We start from the raw sequence: 21051 nt of genomic DNA, 5'->3' as shown, positions 1-21051 counted from the left end.
TAACGCGATTTGATAGCGAAAAAAGTAGTCATCCTGCGAAAGGTGGGATCTTAAAGACCACATTCAATTTCTTCGTTTAGATTTTAGATTGCATAATTTAGCTTCTGGGTCCTTATTGCCCCACATGTCCCTATGCCCGAAAAAGGTGGATAATCCGGATTCTACTGTATTAGTATCGTGCGTATGTACTAGATGTACTACCAGATTTATGTTTCTGCCTATATCTTTAAGATCCCTAGGCTAACCAAGTGTAATATTGTTCACTACGTTCCGAATCCATTTCAGGGGAATCGGGTGTCACAGGAGGCGGACTCCTTGAGTGTGAAGGTGGGCCGCGACAGCCAGGAGAAGAAGGAGAAGAATTCGAACGAATCCAACCGCATCAAGTCGACCAAATACACGCTGCTCACCTTCCTGCCCATGAACCTTTTCGAGCAGTTCCGGCGAGTGGCGAATATGTACTTTCTCATCATGACGGTTATATCGATAGTGATAGGTAAGGGACCTGACGGGGCGATTCCGGTGCTCGTTCCTGCTCATACCTTTATCTGTTTTACGATCTGTCTCGCCCTCTCTCCACCTCTCTCTCTCTCTCTCTTTTGCTATCGCACAAAAACCTGCCTTGTAGATAGTCCCGTGTCTCCGCTGACCTCACTGGTGCCGCTGGTGTTTGTGATAGCGGTGACGGCGGCGAAGCAGGGGTACGAAAACTTCCTCCGGTATCGGGCGGACAATATGGTGAACTTTTCGCCGGTGACGGTGATCCGTAGCGGGGTGGCGGAGGACATCCGGTGCCAGGACATCAAGCGGGGTGACATCGTGATGATGACGCGCGACTGCGACATTCCGTGCGATGTGGTGCTACTGCAGAGCTCGGACGAGAACGACCGGTGCTACGTGACGACGGCGAACCTGGACGGCGAGACCAACCTGAAGACGATGAGCGTGCCGAAGGGTGTGCCGAAGGTGCCGATGGAGCGGCTGCATACGATCGGGCGCATCGAGTACGAGCTGCCGCACACCAACCTGTACAGCTTCAAGGGGCGAATCGAGCTGGCCGACTGTCATCTGGCGGCCGGCGAACACAGCCTGCTGCCGCTGATGACGGAGAACCTGCTGTTGCGCGGGTCGCGCATCAAGAACACCGAGTGGGCGATCGGGTGCGCGGTGTACACCGGCCAGCAGACCAAGCTGGCACTCAACAGCAAGATGACGACGAACAAGATGAGCTCGAGCGAGCGGTACATCAACAAGTACCTGGTGTTTTTCCTCGTGCTGCTGGTGGCCATCGTCACCGTGAGCTACTTCCTGAAGCGCTACAACGACCGCTACCGGCAGGAGCACAACGCCTACCTGGGCGAGATACTGTCCAACTACCGCGTGTCGCAGTTCCTGCAGGACTACTTTTCCTTTCTCATCCTGTTCAACTACCTCATCCCGATCTCGCTGTACGTGACGATCGAGATGGCCAAGTTCCTCGGCGGCTTCTACCTCGAGTGGGACCTGGAGATGTACGACGAGGAGACGGACCAGCAGTGCATCGTCAACACGTCCGACATCAACGAGGAGCTCGGCCAGGTGTCGCTGCTGTTCTCCGACAAAACCGGCACGCTCACGAAGAACGTGATGATCTTCCAGCAGTGCTCGATTAACGGGCGCCAGTACGAGCAGAAGGGACGCCGCCTGCAGGAGAGCGGCCGCCGGTACGCGCTCAAAATCAACGAGCTCTCCGTGAGTGTCCGTCGAGTTCGCTGCGGGGCATTCCTATATTACTGATTGTTTGTCTATTGGTTTATTCTTGCAGAAGCACGTGTACAACTTCTTCCAAGCACTAGCTGTTTGCCACACGGTGCAGGTGGCCGGCGATTACACCAAAGAGGCAGACGAGCTGCTGCCGCCAGCCACTCCACTGCAGTCGAACATGGACGATCGCCTACCGATGGAAACCATGAGCATATCCGAGGAAGAGATAGTACAACCACCTCAGGATGGCTCGCTCCATCGAACGGGCGAGTTGAATGACGAGTGCGATCGCATACCGACGACACCCGTACGGCGTCATCCTGTGTCGTTGTTCGAGGGCAAGAATCGTATCGTTCCGGTCGAGCACATCGATCCGCTCGCATCGGACACGGAAGTACGAAGGCCCCTGCGACCGATCAGCCTGGTTGAGCCGGGCAGCGTCGAGACCTCCTTCACACTGGAGCACGCTGGCGGTGGCGGCGGTGGCGGTGGTAGCAACGGGAACCTTGCTATACCACCGCAGCTCGAGCTGAAGCGAACCACCTCGGCGTACGAGGAGAAACCGGCGCCACCCGGCGGGCAGGATCTGAAGAAGATCGGACATCGGCGCACCCAGTCGCACATCCCGCCCGGCATGGGCCGCCCCGCCAGCTACCTGATGGCCGTGAACGGACCGATGGCGGGCCGGCCGGTAGTCACCCTGCGCCGCAACCGAGGCTCCTACGTGTCACGCTCGGTGCGCGAATCGTACGCCGCACCGGCCTACAACGAAGCCTCCGTCATCCAACGCCAAGAGTCTCAGGTGAAGCGGCAGGAGATCGACAACTTCATCCAGTAAGTCACTCGCCGTGGTGCACTTCTAGAGAAGAGTTCAACTTACCGTTTTTGCAAGGTTTCGATCTATATAATCGAATGTTTCAAGTGGTAGAGGGAAAGGTTCATCGACACAGGGGATGTTGACAGACACATCGGGGAACTTTGCAACCATATAGGGCAATATTACAAATAGCAAGCTTTCAACTTCGCCTTGCTCATCGTTGTTTACCTCATCTCTCTACCTATTGAAACGTTCCGTTATATAGATCGAAACCTTTTAAATCGTTGTTAGAGTGCATTACTGTGGCTTTCGTCTGTCCTTTTACTAAACGTTTGAACCTTTGTTGCAGGAAAATGGACTACCAAGCGTCGAGCCCGGACGAGAAGGCGTTGGTCGAAGCGTGCGCACGGATGGGGCTCGTCTACGTCGGGGAAGACGGCGACCGGATGAACATTAAGCTGCGCGCGTCGTGCGTGAAGGCGGACGTGCGCTCGCGGATCGGTGAAATCCCCGTGGAGGAGCTGGTGCAGTACGAGCGGTTGGCGGTGCTGGAGTTCAGCTCCGACCGCAAGCGCATGAGCATCATCGTGCGTGACTCCGGCGGTCAGATCTGGCTGTACACGAAGGGCGCCGAGAGCCACGTGCTGCCGCTGTGCGCCCCCTCGCCGTTGATCGAAACCACCCAGCGGCATATCAACGAGTTCGCGAAGCTTGGCCTCCGAACGCTGGCGATCGCGCGGCGCCGGCTGACCGTGCAGGAGTTCCACGCGTTCAACGACGAGCTGATCGAGGCGAGCAGCTCGCTGACGGACCGGACGGCCAAGATCGAGGAGTGCCAGCGCAAGATCGAGACGCAGCTGGAGCTGCTCGGCGCGACGGCGGTCGAGGACGCGCTGCAGGACAACGTGCGCGACACGCTGCAGTCGCTGGGCAAGGCGGGCATCAAGATCTGGGTGCTGACAGGGGACAAGGTCGAGACGGCGCTCAACATCGCGCTCAGCTGCGGCCACATCCCGGACGGGGCGGCGCGCTACTTCATCACCGACTGCACCACGGTGGAGCAGGTCCAGCAGCACCTCGACACGCTCTCGCTGGAGATGTTCCGGCAGCGCGGGACCACCTTCGCGCTGCTCATCGACGGCGGCAGCCTCACGATCGCGCTCGAGTCGCTCAAGGAGCAGTTCCGCGACGTCAGCATCCGGTGCCACGCGGTCCTCTGCTGCCGACTCAGCCCGCTGCAGAAGTGCGAGGTGGTGCAGCTGATGAAGACGGTCGACACCGCGCCGGTGACGGCGGCCATCGGCGACGGCGCCAACGACGTCTCGATGATACAGGAGGCGCACGTCGGTCTGGGGATTGTGGGGCGCGAGGGACGCCAAGCCGCCCGCTGCGCCGACTACGCGTTCGCCAAGTTCTGCATGCTCAAGAAGCTGCTGCTCGTGCACGGCCACTTCTTCAGCACACGCCTCGCCGTGCTGGTGCTGTACTTCTTCTATAAAAATCTGGTCTTCATGGGCGTGCAGCTGTACTTCCAGATCCACAGCATGTTCTCCAACCAGTCCGTGTACGACTCGGTCTTTCTCACGCTGTACAACGTCGTCTACACGGCCGTGCCGGTGCTGGTGCTCGCCCTCACCGAGAAACCGTACCAGGAGCAAACGCTTATGAAGTAAGCCTGGTCACATTGGTTTTACGATTTCCATTTTCATCCTTTCCGTGGAAGAAGTCGACCATCGTTTCAATCGTTTGTTCAATTCCAATCCAATTCCAATTTCATGAATCTGAATGACACTTTCAATGAGAGATGTTGCTTTATGGTTTTATTAAAAAGATACTAATTATGTTTCTCACGCGTTGCAGAAACCCGCAGCTGTACCAGAGCGTCGCCGGGAACAAGCAGTACGCGTGGAAGTACTTCATCGGCTGGATGATACTGGGCATCTACCACTTCTCGGTGATCTACTTCTTCACGTACGCCGTGTGGACCATCAACCCGGCCGTCTACTCGTACTGGCCGTCGACGGTCAGCTTCGCCTGCTACGGCACCATCCTGATCCACAACGTGGTGGTGCTCGTCAACCTGAAGCTGCTGCTCGAGGCGATCTACAAGTCGTACATCTTCATCGCCACGGTGCTGCTGTCGATTTTCGCCTTCATGGGCTCGACCTTCGTCTACAACCTGCTACACATGTACGTTGCCCTTGTGGGGCTTTCTCCTTTCATCCGCCAAGTTGCCTTTCCATCCACGTACATCGCATTTCATTCCCCCTCTTCCCTACCATCCCAGCTATTGTGTTTGTTAGCGCACTCTTTGTACGTAGCATGTGCATTTGACAAGTGCTCCCCCGCATGAACACTCCCTTGTTGCATCCCGCGTTGCTTTTGTGTTTTTTCATGCGCAATATGCGAGCGTTTTATAGCAATGTTTTCCATTCTCTTTTCCCACCGCACAACGCTTCGAGGAAAAACGTTGGTAAGCATTAGGGATTTATCGTCTTCAGCATCGTGTGTGCGTGTACGGAAGCGGCAGATGTTGTTTATCAAGTTTTTTATTGTATTACTTCACAACACATTTTAATTCTTGATTGAATTTAGTTCATCCATCATCTGTATTAAATAACACACACATTTGTAGTTGATGATGTTGCAAATTGCCGATAACTTAAAGCAGGGGTAGACAAGCTGTAAAATTTTCTTACGGCTCGGATAAAATCAGCTGGACTTTGTCGACCCCTGGCATAAAGCATTGAAGACACGTACAGCTTTTCCTCGGAGAAGAATCTCTGATCGTTTTATTTATAACCCAATAGTTTGAGGTTTCCAATTGACAGACCTGACTAACGAATTCCGTTCTCTGCTTCCCTCCGTCCAGCAACTACGACGGCTCGATGCTGCAAGTGTACAACAACCTCCTCTCGTCGATGTCGTTCTGGCTGCTCAGCATTGTGATACTGATAGCAGGCTTCCTGCCGGACATGACACTGCTCGCGATCCGGGCCATCGGCGTGAAGCTCGGGCACATCTTCCCCGGCGGGGCCAAGTATCGGCGCGCGCTGTTCCAGTGGCGCGACGACCGCCTCCAGAGCACGGACCTGTAGCTGAGGAAGGATGTGTCGGTGGGATGGCCTTCGCAACGCATCGCCACGATGGACAAACGCGGAAGCGGACAAACCAGCCAACTGTTCGTGTGTTCATGACACTGTCGGTGACGCTCCATCCCTTTTTTGGAGGTTTTTTGGAGCTCCAACGCCCTCTAGTGCACGCGCCAGTTTCAGCATTCGCCATAGTTGTTAAGCGCGTGTATTATTTCCTTTTTCGATATACCTTTTTTTTTAAAACTTTAACTCGTTTTTAGTGCGTAATTTATATAGTCGATTTTTACAAGCGAACACTTAAAAAAAAAAACCAGCGCTTTAACTTATTCCGCTACGTTTAACGTTTTATGTTACGGACCATGTTTGAGGCAATATCACTCGACGGTGCCGAGTGTGCAACAAGACGGTGATAGTCAGGGCAGTTAACACATTCGGAGCATGATGGAAACACTAACGAAAACAACAACGGAACACCCATAAACCCGGTGGCTCCCAAGGCAAAAGCGATATGTATTTTCCTTTTTCCACGTCGGTATTATTTACATGTACAAAACCTAGACCAAGGGTTAGCTACGTAAGAAACGGAAACGAAACGAGCGCTATTACGCGAACGCGGAAGTAGCGACATTAAAGCGAAGAGCGTTTACCAAATATATATACGAGAACCGTTCCACCCGTTGGAGCGTTGGCCCCGAGCACCTTGGCCAGCATCGCAAGGACTATTTTGCACAGGAAGGCCGAAGGTACCTTTTTTTACAACCCGCCGGACATGTGTCCGACCGGAGTGGAAACGCTTTTCAAAACCTCCTGTAAACTGCAGCTTTAGTGCCTGTTTACGGTGAAAAGCGAGCATTGGAATTGGGGGGGAGGAGGGGGAGGTCGGGCCGGAAATTGAGTCGCCTGCAATGGCCTTCAGGTGCGCTGCGGCGTTGCTCGGTTAAGATAGGTTCACGAAGAGGATTTTGATAAGCATTTACAAGTGAGTGATTTACGGGCCCCGGGATTTAGTTTCGCGAGCCATTACGGCATAGACACACACACACATACATAAACGCATGTACAACGACAGATGCTTTCCCCAAATAGCGAGAAGCAGGACTGCAGGATATATTTAAAATCACAATAATTTTTAAAACATCCTTCATTGCGTTCCAAGTGCTCTTAAAGTTAATAAAACAAGTTAAAAATACATTCACAATCAGTTGTTATATATGTAGCAGTTATTTCATTTCAACACCATATAACAGGCAACTTGTACATATCTTACGGTTGATTTAGTTACAAAGTCGTACACGAAACTAAAAAGCGGTACAATCAATACTCTCGCTTTAATCACAACTCATTGTCGCAATTTAATATATAAACAGTTAATTTAGAATGTTCAAAATCTTTTCCAGTTCCAATAGGGATGAATGATAATGTTTCTCTTATTTTCACTGCAATATTTTCCTCTGAATTATTTTTCCGATAAAGAAATGGATGCAAAGGACAATGTTATCCACGAAGAAATATTTTATTTCTTTTGCTCTCCGGTCCAAGAGAAAGGGTTTGCCTTTTTTCATGTATAAGATACCCATGAAAGTTGTGAAAAAATGTAAACATACTGTTTGAAGTAAAGGAAAAAGAAATGGACAAAAGCCAATCGACAAACAGTATTAACCGACGTCGACACGTTGAAGAAAAATACATAATAACAATAACTCCAATGAAAAATTAACAGGGGCAGCCAACGTTTTGTTAGAGTCGCCAAGAACTGACATGCAGACCAACTAATGAAACTTATGAAATATGGTAGAAGTAAAAGAATCGAGATGCTATTTTTTTTATTTTCGTATTTGATGGTAGTTCAATAAGTACGAACTCCTCCGATCTCTGTAAATAGGGAAAAGTTGATTCGTCTAATATTCACTTTCTCATAAATAATCCGTTAGAAACTGATGCTCAAATCGCTTATTCACATTAGAAATATTGTTAGTTATCAGATTGGATTAGATTTTTTGATGAAAAAACATCGACTTACAATGAGTCGCTATATGTGTGAAAGCTTGCTATTTTGGTTTTCCTTCGATATAGGGGTTGCACAAAACATAGAAACAAACATACGAACAAAACGAACCGGCGGTCGACAAGGTTGAATTATGATTACTTGTTGTTATTTTTTCCTAATTACGTATAAGTTTTTTTTCCCTCCCAAATATACGCCTGTTCAAACCGTACGTGTACCGAAAGCTGCCTCGGGCTAGGCCCTCCTTGTTCGCAATATATCCGAACAATTTCCGAATCCGGCTCACACAGCGCGAATAAACCCGCGTGTATATAGATTGTTTGCCGGCGGAAACAAAAGCGTTGGCTTTGTTGGGCGGGAACCGGGAAAAAAAACCGGGGGGAGAGGAGGGAGGAGGGGGGGGGGGGGGGAGGGCAGCGGCAGCTATTTTAATTATGAACCATGTTCCAACATATCCGCGACCGGCCGGGGTCGGTGCCTGCTACCGACACCGTCGATGGCGTCCTCGGTCCTCGGAAAGATTTGTCACTGACAGCCCCGGACCGGATGTTGGACGGGGGAGGGCAGGCGGGGGAGAACGGGTAGACCGTGAAGATGACGCTCGTTGGCAGCACAGCGGCACGCCCGGAAGGAAACGAAATTTGTCGCGACGGAAAGATAATTTCGCCTTGAAGATATGCAAATGAATTTCATCTTCGTTTCGCGCCCCGGTCTACTGTGCGGCGAGGAGGCGGGATAGGGGGTGGCGTGGGTGGGACGAAGACCTACTTTCGCTTTGACGTTCGACAAAGATTGATTTCGCTTGGCGAGCTTGGCTTACGGCTCTAGCCACCCTTGGCGAGAAGTTGGTCCAGTCCAGCTCCAGGAATCCGGAACTGTTGTGGACTTCAATTCGCTTTAATTCGATTTGCGACGACGCGGGCCTCACGTCCCCCTCCCTCCCCCCCCGGGGACCTTCAGCTTCCGGCGTGGTCCGTCCGGGAAGCAATATGAAATTCATTTCGGCGCCACACCAAACGGCATTCCCTAAAGTTATTCGCAAGGTTGAGCGAGATCCAGGTCCCGGCGGTACGGGTTTCCCCAAAGGTCCGTAGGGTTCCTCGCACGGTGTGGGAATCGTGGCAAATATCGACCGAAAAACCCTGCCACGTCCTGGACGCTTCCAAGATTGATGGTAAATCATAGGCTGTACCTAGCTCTGAGGCAAACAAGATAAGCAGAAGGTAGCAAACAACATGTATCGACCTTTAAACTTCGACTTCGACGACCCGAAACGTTTAGTTTCCTCGCCTTGTACGAGAAAGTTAGTTAGGAGTTGAAGCTATGGCATGTGTGGGAGGTTGCAAGATTTGGCTGTGGGCCTCGAGCAGCTTCCCATTTCCCGAATTGAAGATTAGCTCCACAACGTTTCTGAACAATGCACATCATCAATGGTTTTTTGCGGAAATACGTCTACCGTGTATGACAGTTGGTTTTGAGTAGCTGCCACTTCCCAGAATTCAAGGTTAGGTCCTGACAGGCTTTGAAGAATTGACTTCTTCAATGTTTTATATTGGAAAGTTGGTTCCCACACTTGAAAGTTGGCATCGAGCAGGCTCGCATTTCCAGAACTTAAGGTTATGTCTACAATGTTTTGGGAGACTACAATTCATCAATGTTTTTGGGGAAATGATATTACTATGTTTGAAAGTTGGTTTTCACTTGCTTTCACTTCTTAGAATTCAAGGTTAGGTCGTTACATGTTTTGAAGAATTGTCTTCAGCAATGTTTTATATTGTAAAAAAAGGTTCCCACATTTGCATTTTCAGAACTCAAGGTTATGTCTACAAAGCTTTGAGAGAATACAATTCATCAATGTTTTTGGGGAAATGAGACTACCATGTTTGAAAGTTGGTTTCCAGTAGCTTTCACTTCCCAGAATTGAAGGTTAGGTCCGTACAGGTTTTGAAGAATTGAGTTCATCTCTTGTTTTATATTGGAATGTTGGTTCCCACACTTGAAAGATGGCATCGAGCAGCTTCGGATTTCCAGAACTTAAGGTTATGTCTACATAGTTTTTAAAGAATTCAATTCATCAATGTTTTTGGTGAAAGGAGACTTCCATCCTTGAAAGTTGGTATTGAATAGATTCTCATTTCCAGAATTGAAGGTCGGAGGACCTACCTCACGTCGTCAATGTTTTGTTTTCTGCGAAAACGGTACGGTTTAGATTGAGTGCTGAAACAAATGAAATGTTCATACCGATGGAATGAACCAAATTTTAATCTGCTAATGTTCGGTTTCATCCGGGTAGTCGTCTGCGGCAGATCTGCGACCATCTAATCAACTGCAAAACGCCTCGAAAGCGTAGGACATCTGGCAGCGAAGTTTGCGCTTCGAGTACCGTCACCGGACCGACATTAGTTTTATTGCGGGCGTTATGTCGTAACATCTTCCGCACGGTATATGGTTTTTCCTGGCGTTCACCCTCCCCTCCAGTGAGTACTTCTCCCCTCTTCTCGGCGGGATGTTACCCATATGTGTGCATGACTATTTTGGCTCAGCAATCAACCCACCAACAAGTGAGCTCACACCGGGCACTGAATAAAATTAAATGTCTCAATTTCCCTTCGTGCTCGTGCTGCCCTTTTGATTTATCGCCCAACAGCGTGTTTTCCCAAACTCGTGCCGGACTTTGGGACTTCAAAAAACAAAAAAAACCAATCAACACACACGCGCACACACACATGCGTCGGCGTCCGAGCGTGGAAATTCCCATTCAATTTACCCTTCAACGATTTCCCGCTCGTTCGCCCGACGCACGTCCTCAAGCCCACACCCTTCGCAGCCTCCGCACCGAGCTGTTGTTGTGTATCGGTGTGTATGTATGCGTGTGTGTGTGTGTGTGATTATTCGCATTTATTTTCATCGACTGGCGACACGCACGTGCTCGCTCATTTGCATTGAATGGCAGTGTCGGCGAATCAAGGACATGGTGAAAATGGTGTCCCTGCTGAAAGTAAGTAAGTAAATAAATAAATACGAAACGGAACGGAAAGGGCTCCAAGCGCAAACACACAAAGAGCACAACGGGGGACGCGCGGGCGAGCGAGCGGAAGCGAGTAAAATGGAGGGGGGCTGAAGGATACTAGCCGAGTGCGAGTAAAACATCGTCCTTATCTTGTGCGAGGCAACCTTTCGAACAGCTACGAACGCTACGATCGTCGGAGAGTGAAACAGGCGCCGCATAACGCTTCGTGTTCTGCTCATCCGCGTTTGCCTTCGGTGTGCTCGCTCGCGTTTGCTCACCCAATCGCCGTAGTGTGTGTTGGGGTTTGTGCGAGCAAAGAGATAAGACAATAGAAAACATATCAAGTTCTGTCAAACTTAAACTAAATAACACTATCAGCTTTTCTTCCACATACTAGCCGTATGGAATTTTTTAATTAAAAAGATTACCAAAAAACGAGCAATGACATTGTAATTCGTTTGTGGCTGTTACAAGTACAAATGAAAGACAAGAATTTAACAACAAAATATAGAGGACATATTGCACGATGTTAACAGATAGATGTCAGCAAAAGGAACCTAGCCAATAATTATGATTGTGCAAGGTAAACTAGCAAAACAATCATGCCCGTAGGAGAAAATGTTTGGATTACTCTCATTACCCAGCGACCGAACAACGAATTTACCTTCCACTACAATGTAAACAAATCTGTTAAAGTATGAAGCAGAGTGAATTAGTTCGAGATCTTACTCACAATCTCATAGTGTTCATTTGCAAAACTATGAAAGCAGGATGAAATCGATTCCTATTCTACCATGTTTCAAGTAGTTTCGAAAATGTCAAAGTCCTTGCAATCAACAGTTAGTATTTAATAGATCAATAGCAACTTAGTGCAACAGTCGACTCTCGATAATTCAAACGTTCGATAATTCGAAACTCTCGATAATTCGAAGTATATCAGTAGTCCCTTGGAAAACTCTCACTATTTCGAATAAAAACAATACGATTTGGTACACTCGATAATTCGAAGTAAAATTCAAAGCTAGTTTGCTCTCTTCACGCGGTAATTCGAAGCTGTACCCACTCAACTCGCAACAATTCGAAGTTCTGAGCAAGTTGAAACGTGGTAGAACGCGTCACATTGTGGGTGCCCTGTAACACTCTGTTGAATGGATACGAAAATGTTCGTCCGAATTAGACTACATGGTGTAGACGGACGGACGGACATATTTGGGGCACAACTGCTTTGTTGGAAGGTGCACAAAGAAAAGTGAAGAAAAACAGTTAGCGAAAACCGTAGCTGCTTATTTCCTACCACTCTTGGTAATTCGAACTCTCGATAAATCGAACTTTTTTCTGGGTCCCTCCAACTTCGAATTATCGAGAGTCGACTGTATTTAGTGGCATAAATTCGTTACGTAAACAAACTGAGCCACTTCAACCTACCTAAGATCATCTCAACTTTAACACTGTCCTTTCCCATTAACTATTTTTCCTTTCTTCTAATTCTGTTTTGCTTTAATTTACCTTCGTTCTGCTTTCTTCACTACAGCGTAGATTTGGACCTTTCTGCTTCTTGTTTACGGTATGAGTTAGGGTTTAGTTTGGCAGTCTCTGTTTGGTGTGTATTAATTTAAATTACCTAAAAGTGGAAGCTCAGGAAGCTCCTGTTGCCCGTTTTGGACCCGGCTTGCGCTACGGGTAGTGTTCGGCCGTACGCTCTTGCTCCTAGTGAGCGAGCAGTTGAGTGAGTGGGAGTATCGCGCGCTCTGGACGCGCGTGTTCTGGTGGTGGCGGGCCTGCGAATAGGTGTACGTCAGTCTGGCGCGTTCGTGGCACTGCGACTGGTTGCGATTGGCCTCGTCAGTCGTGAGTGGATCGTCGAACAAAGCGAGCCTACTCTGGCTCTAGTTCCCAGAAGCGGGACCTGCCCTTAGGATCAGTCCATAGTTTCAGTCGTCAGTTCGTTCCAACGCACACGCACACGCGCTGGTAGTATAGTGCTGCTAGTGTCGGGGCCACTGTTGCTTCGCGTTGCTGCAGGTGGTGCCTAATTTTCGCCTGCCTGCGTGCCGTCTCCCGCGCCAACCGTGCATCCCCGCCTGCCCTGCGGTGTCGTCATGCGCACCAAACCCGGGGTCGCTGCCACGAGCAGGCGGAAGTAGGGCGACGTCGGGCCGGAAGGGGACGTTTTGACACATTGTTTGAATTTCGGAAACCGCGGACGAACTGTTTCCCCTTCCCCCCCCGCTCTCTCACTCCGGTCCCGCAGTTCAGTGACTGGAAGCGCTATAGCCTCTTCGCTACTTCGTAAAGCTCACGCCATCTTGCCCGCTCCGGTTTGGGTTTCAACAAAACATCACGAAACAAAAAAATACAACACACACACACACACACACCCACGCGTAGAATGTTCTTGTGATCCCAGTCCTAAACACATGCTGCAGCAGAACGGTGCACTCATCCGCACATAGTGTTCCATCCGACACAAAACAAAACGACGTCGTTCGGATTCGGACAAAAAACACGGAACACACAGATCACTCACACGAGGCGAAGCGTGACAATGCGGCATTCCCGTGTCCCGAGCGATCCGAAGCGAAAGAACGGTACAAAGGAAAGGCAACCGTGCGTATTGTTCTGAGCGATCCAGCAACAACACCAACAAGCACACAGGTCAACCGGGAGCTGGAAACACCGAGAAACACATTAATAGTAGCAACAGCACGTAGTGGTAAGTGTGTAACAAGTTCCTTTCCCCCCCCCCCCCCCCCCCCACCATTGCCCAACGTCCAAAATGCAAGGGGCATCTTACTTCGCGCCACCAGCCTTCGACCGTGACGAACCTGCCTGCCAACAATCAAACCTCCTTGCAAACGTTGCCCTGCGCCCTTTTCCCACGCGGGGTCAAGTGGTTGTTCTCTGCCCGCCATTCGCCACTCGGTGCGAGGTGAGTTGAGGGAACCGGAACAGGAAAGAAAACGTACGTCCTGCCACGAGCATGTGCGATTGTCGGATCTTATTGTGAACGTCCTAAACGGGGAAAAAGGATCCCCCTTTCGAAGCCACACCGGGATGTCTGTTTCCACTTACGGGTTTTTATCTAACTGCCCGGGATAAAGCTGTCTTCCACCCTTTTCCGCTTTATTACCCAAAACTTTAGCGTTATCAATGGTTTGTTTTCTTTCAAGAACGCGAAAGATGGCCTCGTTTTGCGATTCACAAGGTTCGCCTTGGGTTCGCTTTGCATACCTCTCTACTCTATAATTACCACGCCGGACTTTACTTGCCCATTTTTATACGTTTTTAAAAACGTTTTCTGTTTTGTTTTTCCTTTTTATTTCCCACTTCCAGTCGCTTCCCATGCATGTATATACTTTTCTATTCCATCCACCTCGAGCGAAGCCCGTAAACCCCGCACCTGAGCATAAGTAGGGATTACAATAATGCGGTGGAAAATTAATGCAAACAAAAAACAACCGAGGAAAAGTCCGCCAGCGTGCGATTCGCTTTCGCCCTTTTAAAAATATTAAAAAAAATACACACATAAAAAGCTTTCGCGCTTGATCCCGAACTCCAGATAATGACTATTTCTAGCCCCCCCCCCTCCCTCTCCACTCCCCCGAGCTTGGATTCTGCCCCGAGTTCGTGGTCATTCCCGCGGGGTTTTTATGATTATTACCACCAGCAAACCGACACCAGACGCCCGGCAAGCGTTGCGCGCGCTATACGGCTTGCATAAATAAATATAAATAAATATGTTTTTTCGCCCTCCCCCCCCCCCCTCCCCCTGTTTTTAAATACAGATTGAATTATCCAGATCCCCTATCGGTTCCCCCCCCCCTGGGCTGCCCCATTTCGTCCCGTCTTTTGGGAAATGGGGAAAGGCTGGGTTCGGCTGATGGAAATTCATATCTCGAATGGTTTTACGATGGTTCCGAAGGAAGAAATACACCACACGCCGGAGGAGAGAGAGAGAGAGAGGGAGAGAAAAAGGAATGTGAAAGGGTCTTCGGTTCGTTCCGCTTTAGGGTTTTCAGTGTAGAAAAACTTTTCTCGCTTTCTTGCCCCCCCCCCAAAAAAAAAATAAATAAATAAAAAACTAAAGCCAAGCCACATATCACCCGACTTTTACGATGTAATGTATCGTCCATGGCTGTATTTGCAAAACCATTGTGCGGCGTTGTGGCGGTTTTAAAGGTTTAACTTGTTCCCTTTTTGCAACCTACCGCCGTACCGTGTGATATTTCGGACTTTTCCGCTGACATGCCGGGAAAGCCGGGAAACGCCGCGGTCCCCGCAAATCCCGCGCGCGGAAAAGCGTGCATGTCGGGTTGCAGAAAAAAAAGGTGATGATGATTCCATTCCGTGCGCCCATCTATCACCAAGTTTATACATTTATGGCCCTCGACCCGACCCGACCCGAATGTCACGTTTTTCTAGCTCAACAACGGTGGGAGTTGCTCTGCGTGTGTGTGTGTGTGTGTGGATTTTATTTTTCTTTTTTTTTCTTTTTTTTTGCTTGGTTGTCGTCGGTTTTGAGTCCCTCACCGAAATGGTGAAGTTATGTGGGGATTAAAATTCACACACACACATAGGGCACGGTTAGTTTTGGGGTTCTAGTTCGCTTTCCCGAGCTCCCCGAGCGCAAAACGTGCGACACGTGTGTGGGATCAGCCAGCTTTTTTGAAGGCACGTTTGGGTACGTGTGTGTGTGTGTGTGTGTGTGTGTATGCAACGAGGGAAATGAACGTCGGCCCTCGAGCAGAAAGCGCACGGCATACAGCAAGAATGAAATAACATTAAAACTCCCCCCCCCCCCCCTCCCCCACCAAACTCGTGCGTCACGGTTGTACAGGTACTTGAAAATTCCGAGGAAATGGGAGGCAAGCTCACCAGTTAGCACCGGATGTGTGTGCATGTGTGTGTGTGTGAGTGTCCTGCCAATCGAAAACCGAGCGGGCACACAATCAACCCGCCCTGCAGGTTCGTGCACCCCACCCTGGCCTAATTGTCGAAGCAACAATCTAGCACGGGATGCAACCACTCAGCATTCAACTGGTTAGCTCGTACCTCGGACGGCCGAAGCCCGCCACGCTTTCCCATCGCATGGCGCATCGATCGAAACCCGACCGACGGCAACAAAGGGAAAAACGAAAAACGACTCCACCACTCTCAGCTGGATGGAGGCGCCCGGTGGCGCGTGCCCAGCGTGGTGGAGGCGCCCGGTGGTTCACCTGCCGCGTCCCGCCTGCCACCATACGGTTGAGGGGCGCTACGTGTTGCTTTGGTACTGGACGCGCGCGCGTGCCAGCAGTACTCGTCTGCGGCGTGGAGGCAGGTGAATAATGGCCGAATTGCCAGTGAGTGCGCGCACCTTGCTGCCGACGAGTGAGTGGTAGCGCAACAGCAGCACGGCTTTCCGTCACGAAATAGTACGCTCGCACCGTTCGTTATCGATTGCCGAACCGCGTGTGGAAATGTCGAGTTGATTATGCGAGCCAATTCACACAGCGTCAACCCGTGCCAACTTCGGACGCTTCAAAACGTTCACTCCCTTCTGCTCCGTTCGGTTCGGATTTCCACTCATTACCGTTTTCCCTCCGACGATTATGCTTATGAGGGGGGGGGGGGGGGGGGGGGGGGGGGGGGGAAAGGGGGGAAAGGGTTCGGAATATCTGCGGTAACGCAGGTTAAAAATAAAATCCTTCATTCACGGCACGGCTTTCCAACGAAGCTTAAGCACGAAGCTTGCGACAACAGGTCAAAAAATGAGTTGGAAATAGAATTTTACAAACATGCTTTACTGGAACCAAATACACGATAAAGGATAAAGCAAATTTCACTTTTATTGCTTTCGACCTTTCTAGAACAAACCTCCAACGGGTCGTCTGAAAATTATAGTTTTTCGTGCCCGTGCTGGAATTATAGATTCTCACTGAGTGTTTTTTTCCAATGTATGTATTTCAAGCGTTTCTTGTTTCTAGTATTTCTTATTATCCTCTCTTGGCTGCCAAAATTATTATGCGAAACTCCTGCTATTTATTCAATCTTCACAATAACAAAACACAAGAGTGGTGAAAACTATAAATATCTAAAGCATGCTAAAAACTATCAGAAATTTAATTGTTATAGTAAATTACGGTAAACATTGATGTATTATGTTTGATAATAGTTTAAAATATTCTAGTCTCATATAAGATGCAGAATTTTTTAAATTACAAAAAATGTTACTAGTACCACATGTATGTAATGATAAACTAAATTTTTGACATCTTCCTAAATGCAAATGTTTTCAAGTTTCTGTTCCTCTGCTGATGGACAGGAAGAGAGATACTAGGCGTCTCCATCGCTTTGTTCATGTTGTAAACTTCAAGTCTGCTACAGGCTTGTGTTGTACACTTACATTTATATTTGTTGGGCCATCAGCTTAATTTTTGTGGAATTGTTATTCTGAGATGTAGGAACCGGTTTGTAAATAAATCCTACAATAATTTATAAAGATTCAAAATAGATAACGTGATAGATAGATAGAAATAGATGGACTTTTAACATTTTTCAAAGATGTAAAACCATCGGTAGAAATGGAAATGAACGAAAACAGGTATTGAAAAAGATCGCGCGTTCGACTTTGAATGTCAGATACGTACAGCTACGAGAACATGGTTCGACGCAGCAGCTCGCGATGGACGTGGACGGAATAGGAAAATAATGAAAGAAGGGTGTGACGAAGAACCAAGAAAAAATGAAGCAGCGAAAAGACGACGGGAACGAATACGAAAACATAAAACTGTGAGTGTGAAGAGCTAGTGGATGGTGGTGGAAAAGAACACCCTGATGCAAATGTGAAACCAAGCGGTTCCGATGAGTCGAGAAGAAGAGGGAAACAAGAAAGAGAGGATGGGAGCGAAACGAAAATGCCTCTTACATAAAACAACAGAAGGAAGCGTTATCTTTCGCAGATTGTCGGAAGTTTCCAGCACGTATATTTCCATCCGCGAGGCTCGGCACGCCGCGCACACACTATCGATGTTGACGGTTCCGGGTTCGTGTGAAAACGGAGCGAACAGACAAAGAGGGACGAAAAAATAAAAGGGCAGACGAGAAGGAAATAATGCTGGCACAAACAGCTCGCGCGAATGGTAGCTCAACCTGTAGCTCATCGTGTCAAGAGCACCTTTTGTGGCTGGTCCTATTAAACAGAAAATAAGAATAGCAAAACAAACACAATAACAAGTTCTCACACACCGTCACTCCCTTCACCCGGCGGTTGTGCCCTTCCGGTTGCAGTTTTCCGGTTGTGTGTTTTCTCTACCCAGCGACACTTCCCTTTTCCGAAACGGAAAAACCACTCGTTACAAAACACCCGCTTAAGCTGTTCGTATGTTTCGCTTTCCCGCACGTTTCTTACGCCGTTTTCATCCCATGGTTCGAGATTTTCCCTCACCTTCCGCCATTTTAAGTCACCGCCAGCTGCGCTCGATCGAGGGGGGGGGGGGATTTGCCCTTTTTTCCCGGTACTCTTTCCAGCAGGGGCTTTTTATCCTCGATCCCCGTTGCTAGCGATTAGTTTTCCCCACTGTTTCCTCGGTGGAGGATGTTTTCCGTTCACTTTCCCACAAAACAGAACAACAAAAGCATGGTTTAGTGTAGTGTGCGACACTGCAGACAGAAAACAAACAAAACATAGTTCATCGGAAACCATTTTTAATGTTGTCTTGTTCCAAACATATCGCTATTCCAAAACAACTATTTGCTCGTAAATTTCTCGCAAAACAGGCTTGCAAAATTGAAAGTTAAAAAAAATGAAGAAAAGTGTGCAACTCAACTTCGAAAAATAAAATATAGAAAAAGAAAAAGATGTTTTTGAAACATTTCGTTCCCGGAAGCATTTTTCAAAAAGAATTCTTTATGTTCTTCTTCGAAGTAATGAGCGTTTCCGGTCGTGTATATCAATTAAGGGTTTTAGTAGGTTTTTCCTGTTTGTGTGCGCGTATAATCAGTCCTGAAAAAACGTGTTTTCTCGTTTGTCTCGCACAATTTTTATATACATTAGTTCGTTTGAGAGTGTTTTTTCTAAAATGAGAAGTTTTATCCTTTATAAACACAAAAATCAACGTATTTAATTAGGTTTCTCATTCCTAATATATCGAATTAATATATTTCAAGCTCACATGAGTTTTTCTAGTGCACTTTATGTTATCCCACTTTCCCCTACCTTGCAGCCAGCTTCCTATCTAGGCTACAAAGAGCAGCTTTGCTCGCCATCAAAGCCCGGGTGCAGGTAGGCTTTCCCTTTTCCCTCTTTTCCCCCGGTGTGCGGTGGTTTCGGGGTCTACTCCATTAGGCCGGCTTTCCGTCACCTTCAGTGTCCATTATGCGGTCCGAGCCTATTTTAAGAGGCTCAGTTGTACTCATCTGTGTGAATAAAATGAGTCCCGGGTACGGAGTCGCCTTTCGAGTTGGGTTGAGGAAAGGAGAAGGAGGGGGGGGAGAAAAACCCTGTCGTTGTATGCAATGGAAATTCGTACCCGGCCATCACCGGGGGGGCCGGATCTCGCTCGTCCTTCGGATCCGTTTCCGTCACTGATCCAATTTTCCTCCCAAACGGCCCGAGATTAGTTTAGTTTTCCGAGCGTGGTAAAATCTTTATTGTACAAGCCGCCCGTTTCGGGGCATGCGGGTAGGAAGGTAATTGAAGGCCGGGTGTGCCATCATGACTTTTCCGGGTCCCTTTTTGACCTCCCGGGCCCGGCGAGACCTTTTTCTTTTCGGTGGCGGGAGGACGCAAAATGCGATGCGGTTTGGTTGCGGGCGAAAGTTCCCTTCGGAAGACGCTTCGTCGATGCTGCGGGCAGGTGGGAAAGCGTTCCGACAAAGACAAAGAGCCTTTAAAAACGGCCGACGCCATAAAACGTTCGACCTGCCACGGGAGGGAGGCCAAAAGGACAGTGGGAAATTTCCATTGCGCGCGCGAGCAGAGCGACGATTTTTAATGTGCAAAGTGGTTCGAACAAATGTTGTGAGTAAAACGCTTCACCGCCGGAACACATTGAACTTTTCACCCACCCATCCCACCCCGTGCGCAATGGCATTCCCGGGAGCGCTCTGCTGATTCTTGTGATTTGATCGCCGGAAAACCTCGCGGAAAAAGCGGGCAACCGCACGCGTTAAGATTGAAACTTTTAAAGCGTTCCTTTTGTCTGCTCCTTTCCTGCCGTCCGCTTCGGCGAAGGTGTGGAAATGTAACGGAGCGGGAGAGGATGGGGCGGGATGGGACAAAACCAGCAACTTTATCCGAAAAATTCGTGACAAAGTGCCGTAACTTTCGCTTGCCGCTCGGAAAAGAAAGGAACGTAAAGTGCGTCAGTGTAGTAAATTTAGCGGGGAGGAAAGCCCTTTTTTAAAAATTTTCATTCCAGCTTTCAACTACATTTGCTCCGGGGCAGCGTTTTTAGGAACAAAAAAGGAAAAATAAAACCTTTCGAAACAAACCAGACAGATTTACCACTCGTCTTGTTTCCTCGGTGGAAAACCAATCGCAATTTCGGTTCAACTTCGGCAGGCAGTGAAAGTAAATAAAAACTTAAAACGTTAGTTAACATCGGCGGCTTATGGAGTTGCAAATGGGTCTGCCTTTTTCGTGCCCTGGGTTGATCGAAGCTGATCGAACTTGAGGCTGTTTTTGGCAACTTCAAAGTTTCGCTTCCTTCAAATGAAATTATAATTTAACGAAAATGAACTTGAATGAACAAGCTAAATGATAATTACTTTTCCTTACTATAAGTTACGTCTTCAACATGTTGGCAGAGGCGGATCATAGCTGCTCAGGGCCACGTCCTTTTATCCCCTTTGTTTTTTTATTGAAGCTATGTTGCAACAAAGTTGTTTTTTTATCGAATGCGTGTCCACTTTGTAAATTTATCTTCGAATCAAAGTAAATAAAGAATATGAAAAAGTGAGAATGATCCAAAGAAATGGAACTATATTGATACAAAAAATGAAATTGATGTACTAACTCAAAGTAAATCAAAGGAACCAGTGTAAAGATGGAAGAAAAGGAACATTTTCCAAATAGAGGATAATGGACATGGTATTCGTGGAAAATGGTTCTCATGGAAAGTTATTAATGGTTTCGCATGCAATAAGGCTTAAAAAATCAGGCTTCTGGCAATGAAAACTTTTCAATTGAATAACATTAAGAAAACTTGTAACAAATTTAAATTTGATTCCTTATTAAAAATGTGTGGTTTACTCAAAATTGAAATTTTATAAATTTTGAAATGGTACGAGTATTGCTTGTAAGGCCTCAAGTCTTCAACGTGTAGTGTAACGAACGTGAACCTTTTGTACCTTTCATCTTATCATATCGGATTAATTCCGTTCATTCCTTCCCTCTGAA

At 48.2% G+C, this 21051-nt stretch overlaps 1 protein-coding gene across 1 annotated transcript; it reads left to right on the top strand.

Moving 5' to 3' along the window:
- Positions 1–124: 124 nt before the first annotated feature.
- Positions 125–5658, top strand: LOC131290655 (phospholipid-transporting ATPase IF). The gene is made up of 7 exons (XM_058319818.1): positions 125–181; positions 286–496; positions 629–1731; positions 1805–2577; positions 2910–4229; positions 4421–4750; positions 5433–5658. Exons 1-7 carry the CDS (start codon positions 125–127, stop codon positions 5656–5658), a joined length of 4020 nt encoding a protein of 1339 aa, XP_058175801.1.
- The last annotated feature ends 15393 nt before the right edge of the window (positions 5659–21051 follow it).

The sequence above is a fragment of the Anopheles ziemanni genome, chromosome X (genome assembly GCF_943734765.1).
Source record: "Anopheles ziemanni chromosome X, idAnoZiCoDA_A2_x.2, whole genome shotgun sequence".
Taxonomy (NCBI): Eukaryota; Metazoa; Arthropoda; class Insecta; order Diptera; family Culicidae; genus Anopheles; species Anopheles ziemanni.
This window is presented reverse-complemented; position numbering and strand designations above follow the sequence as displayed.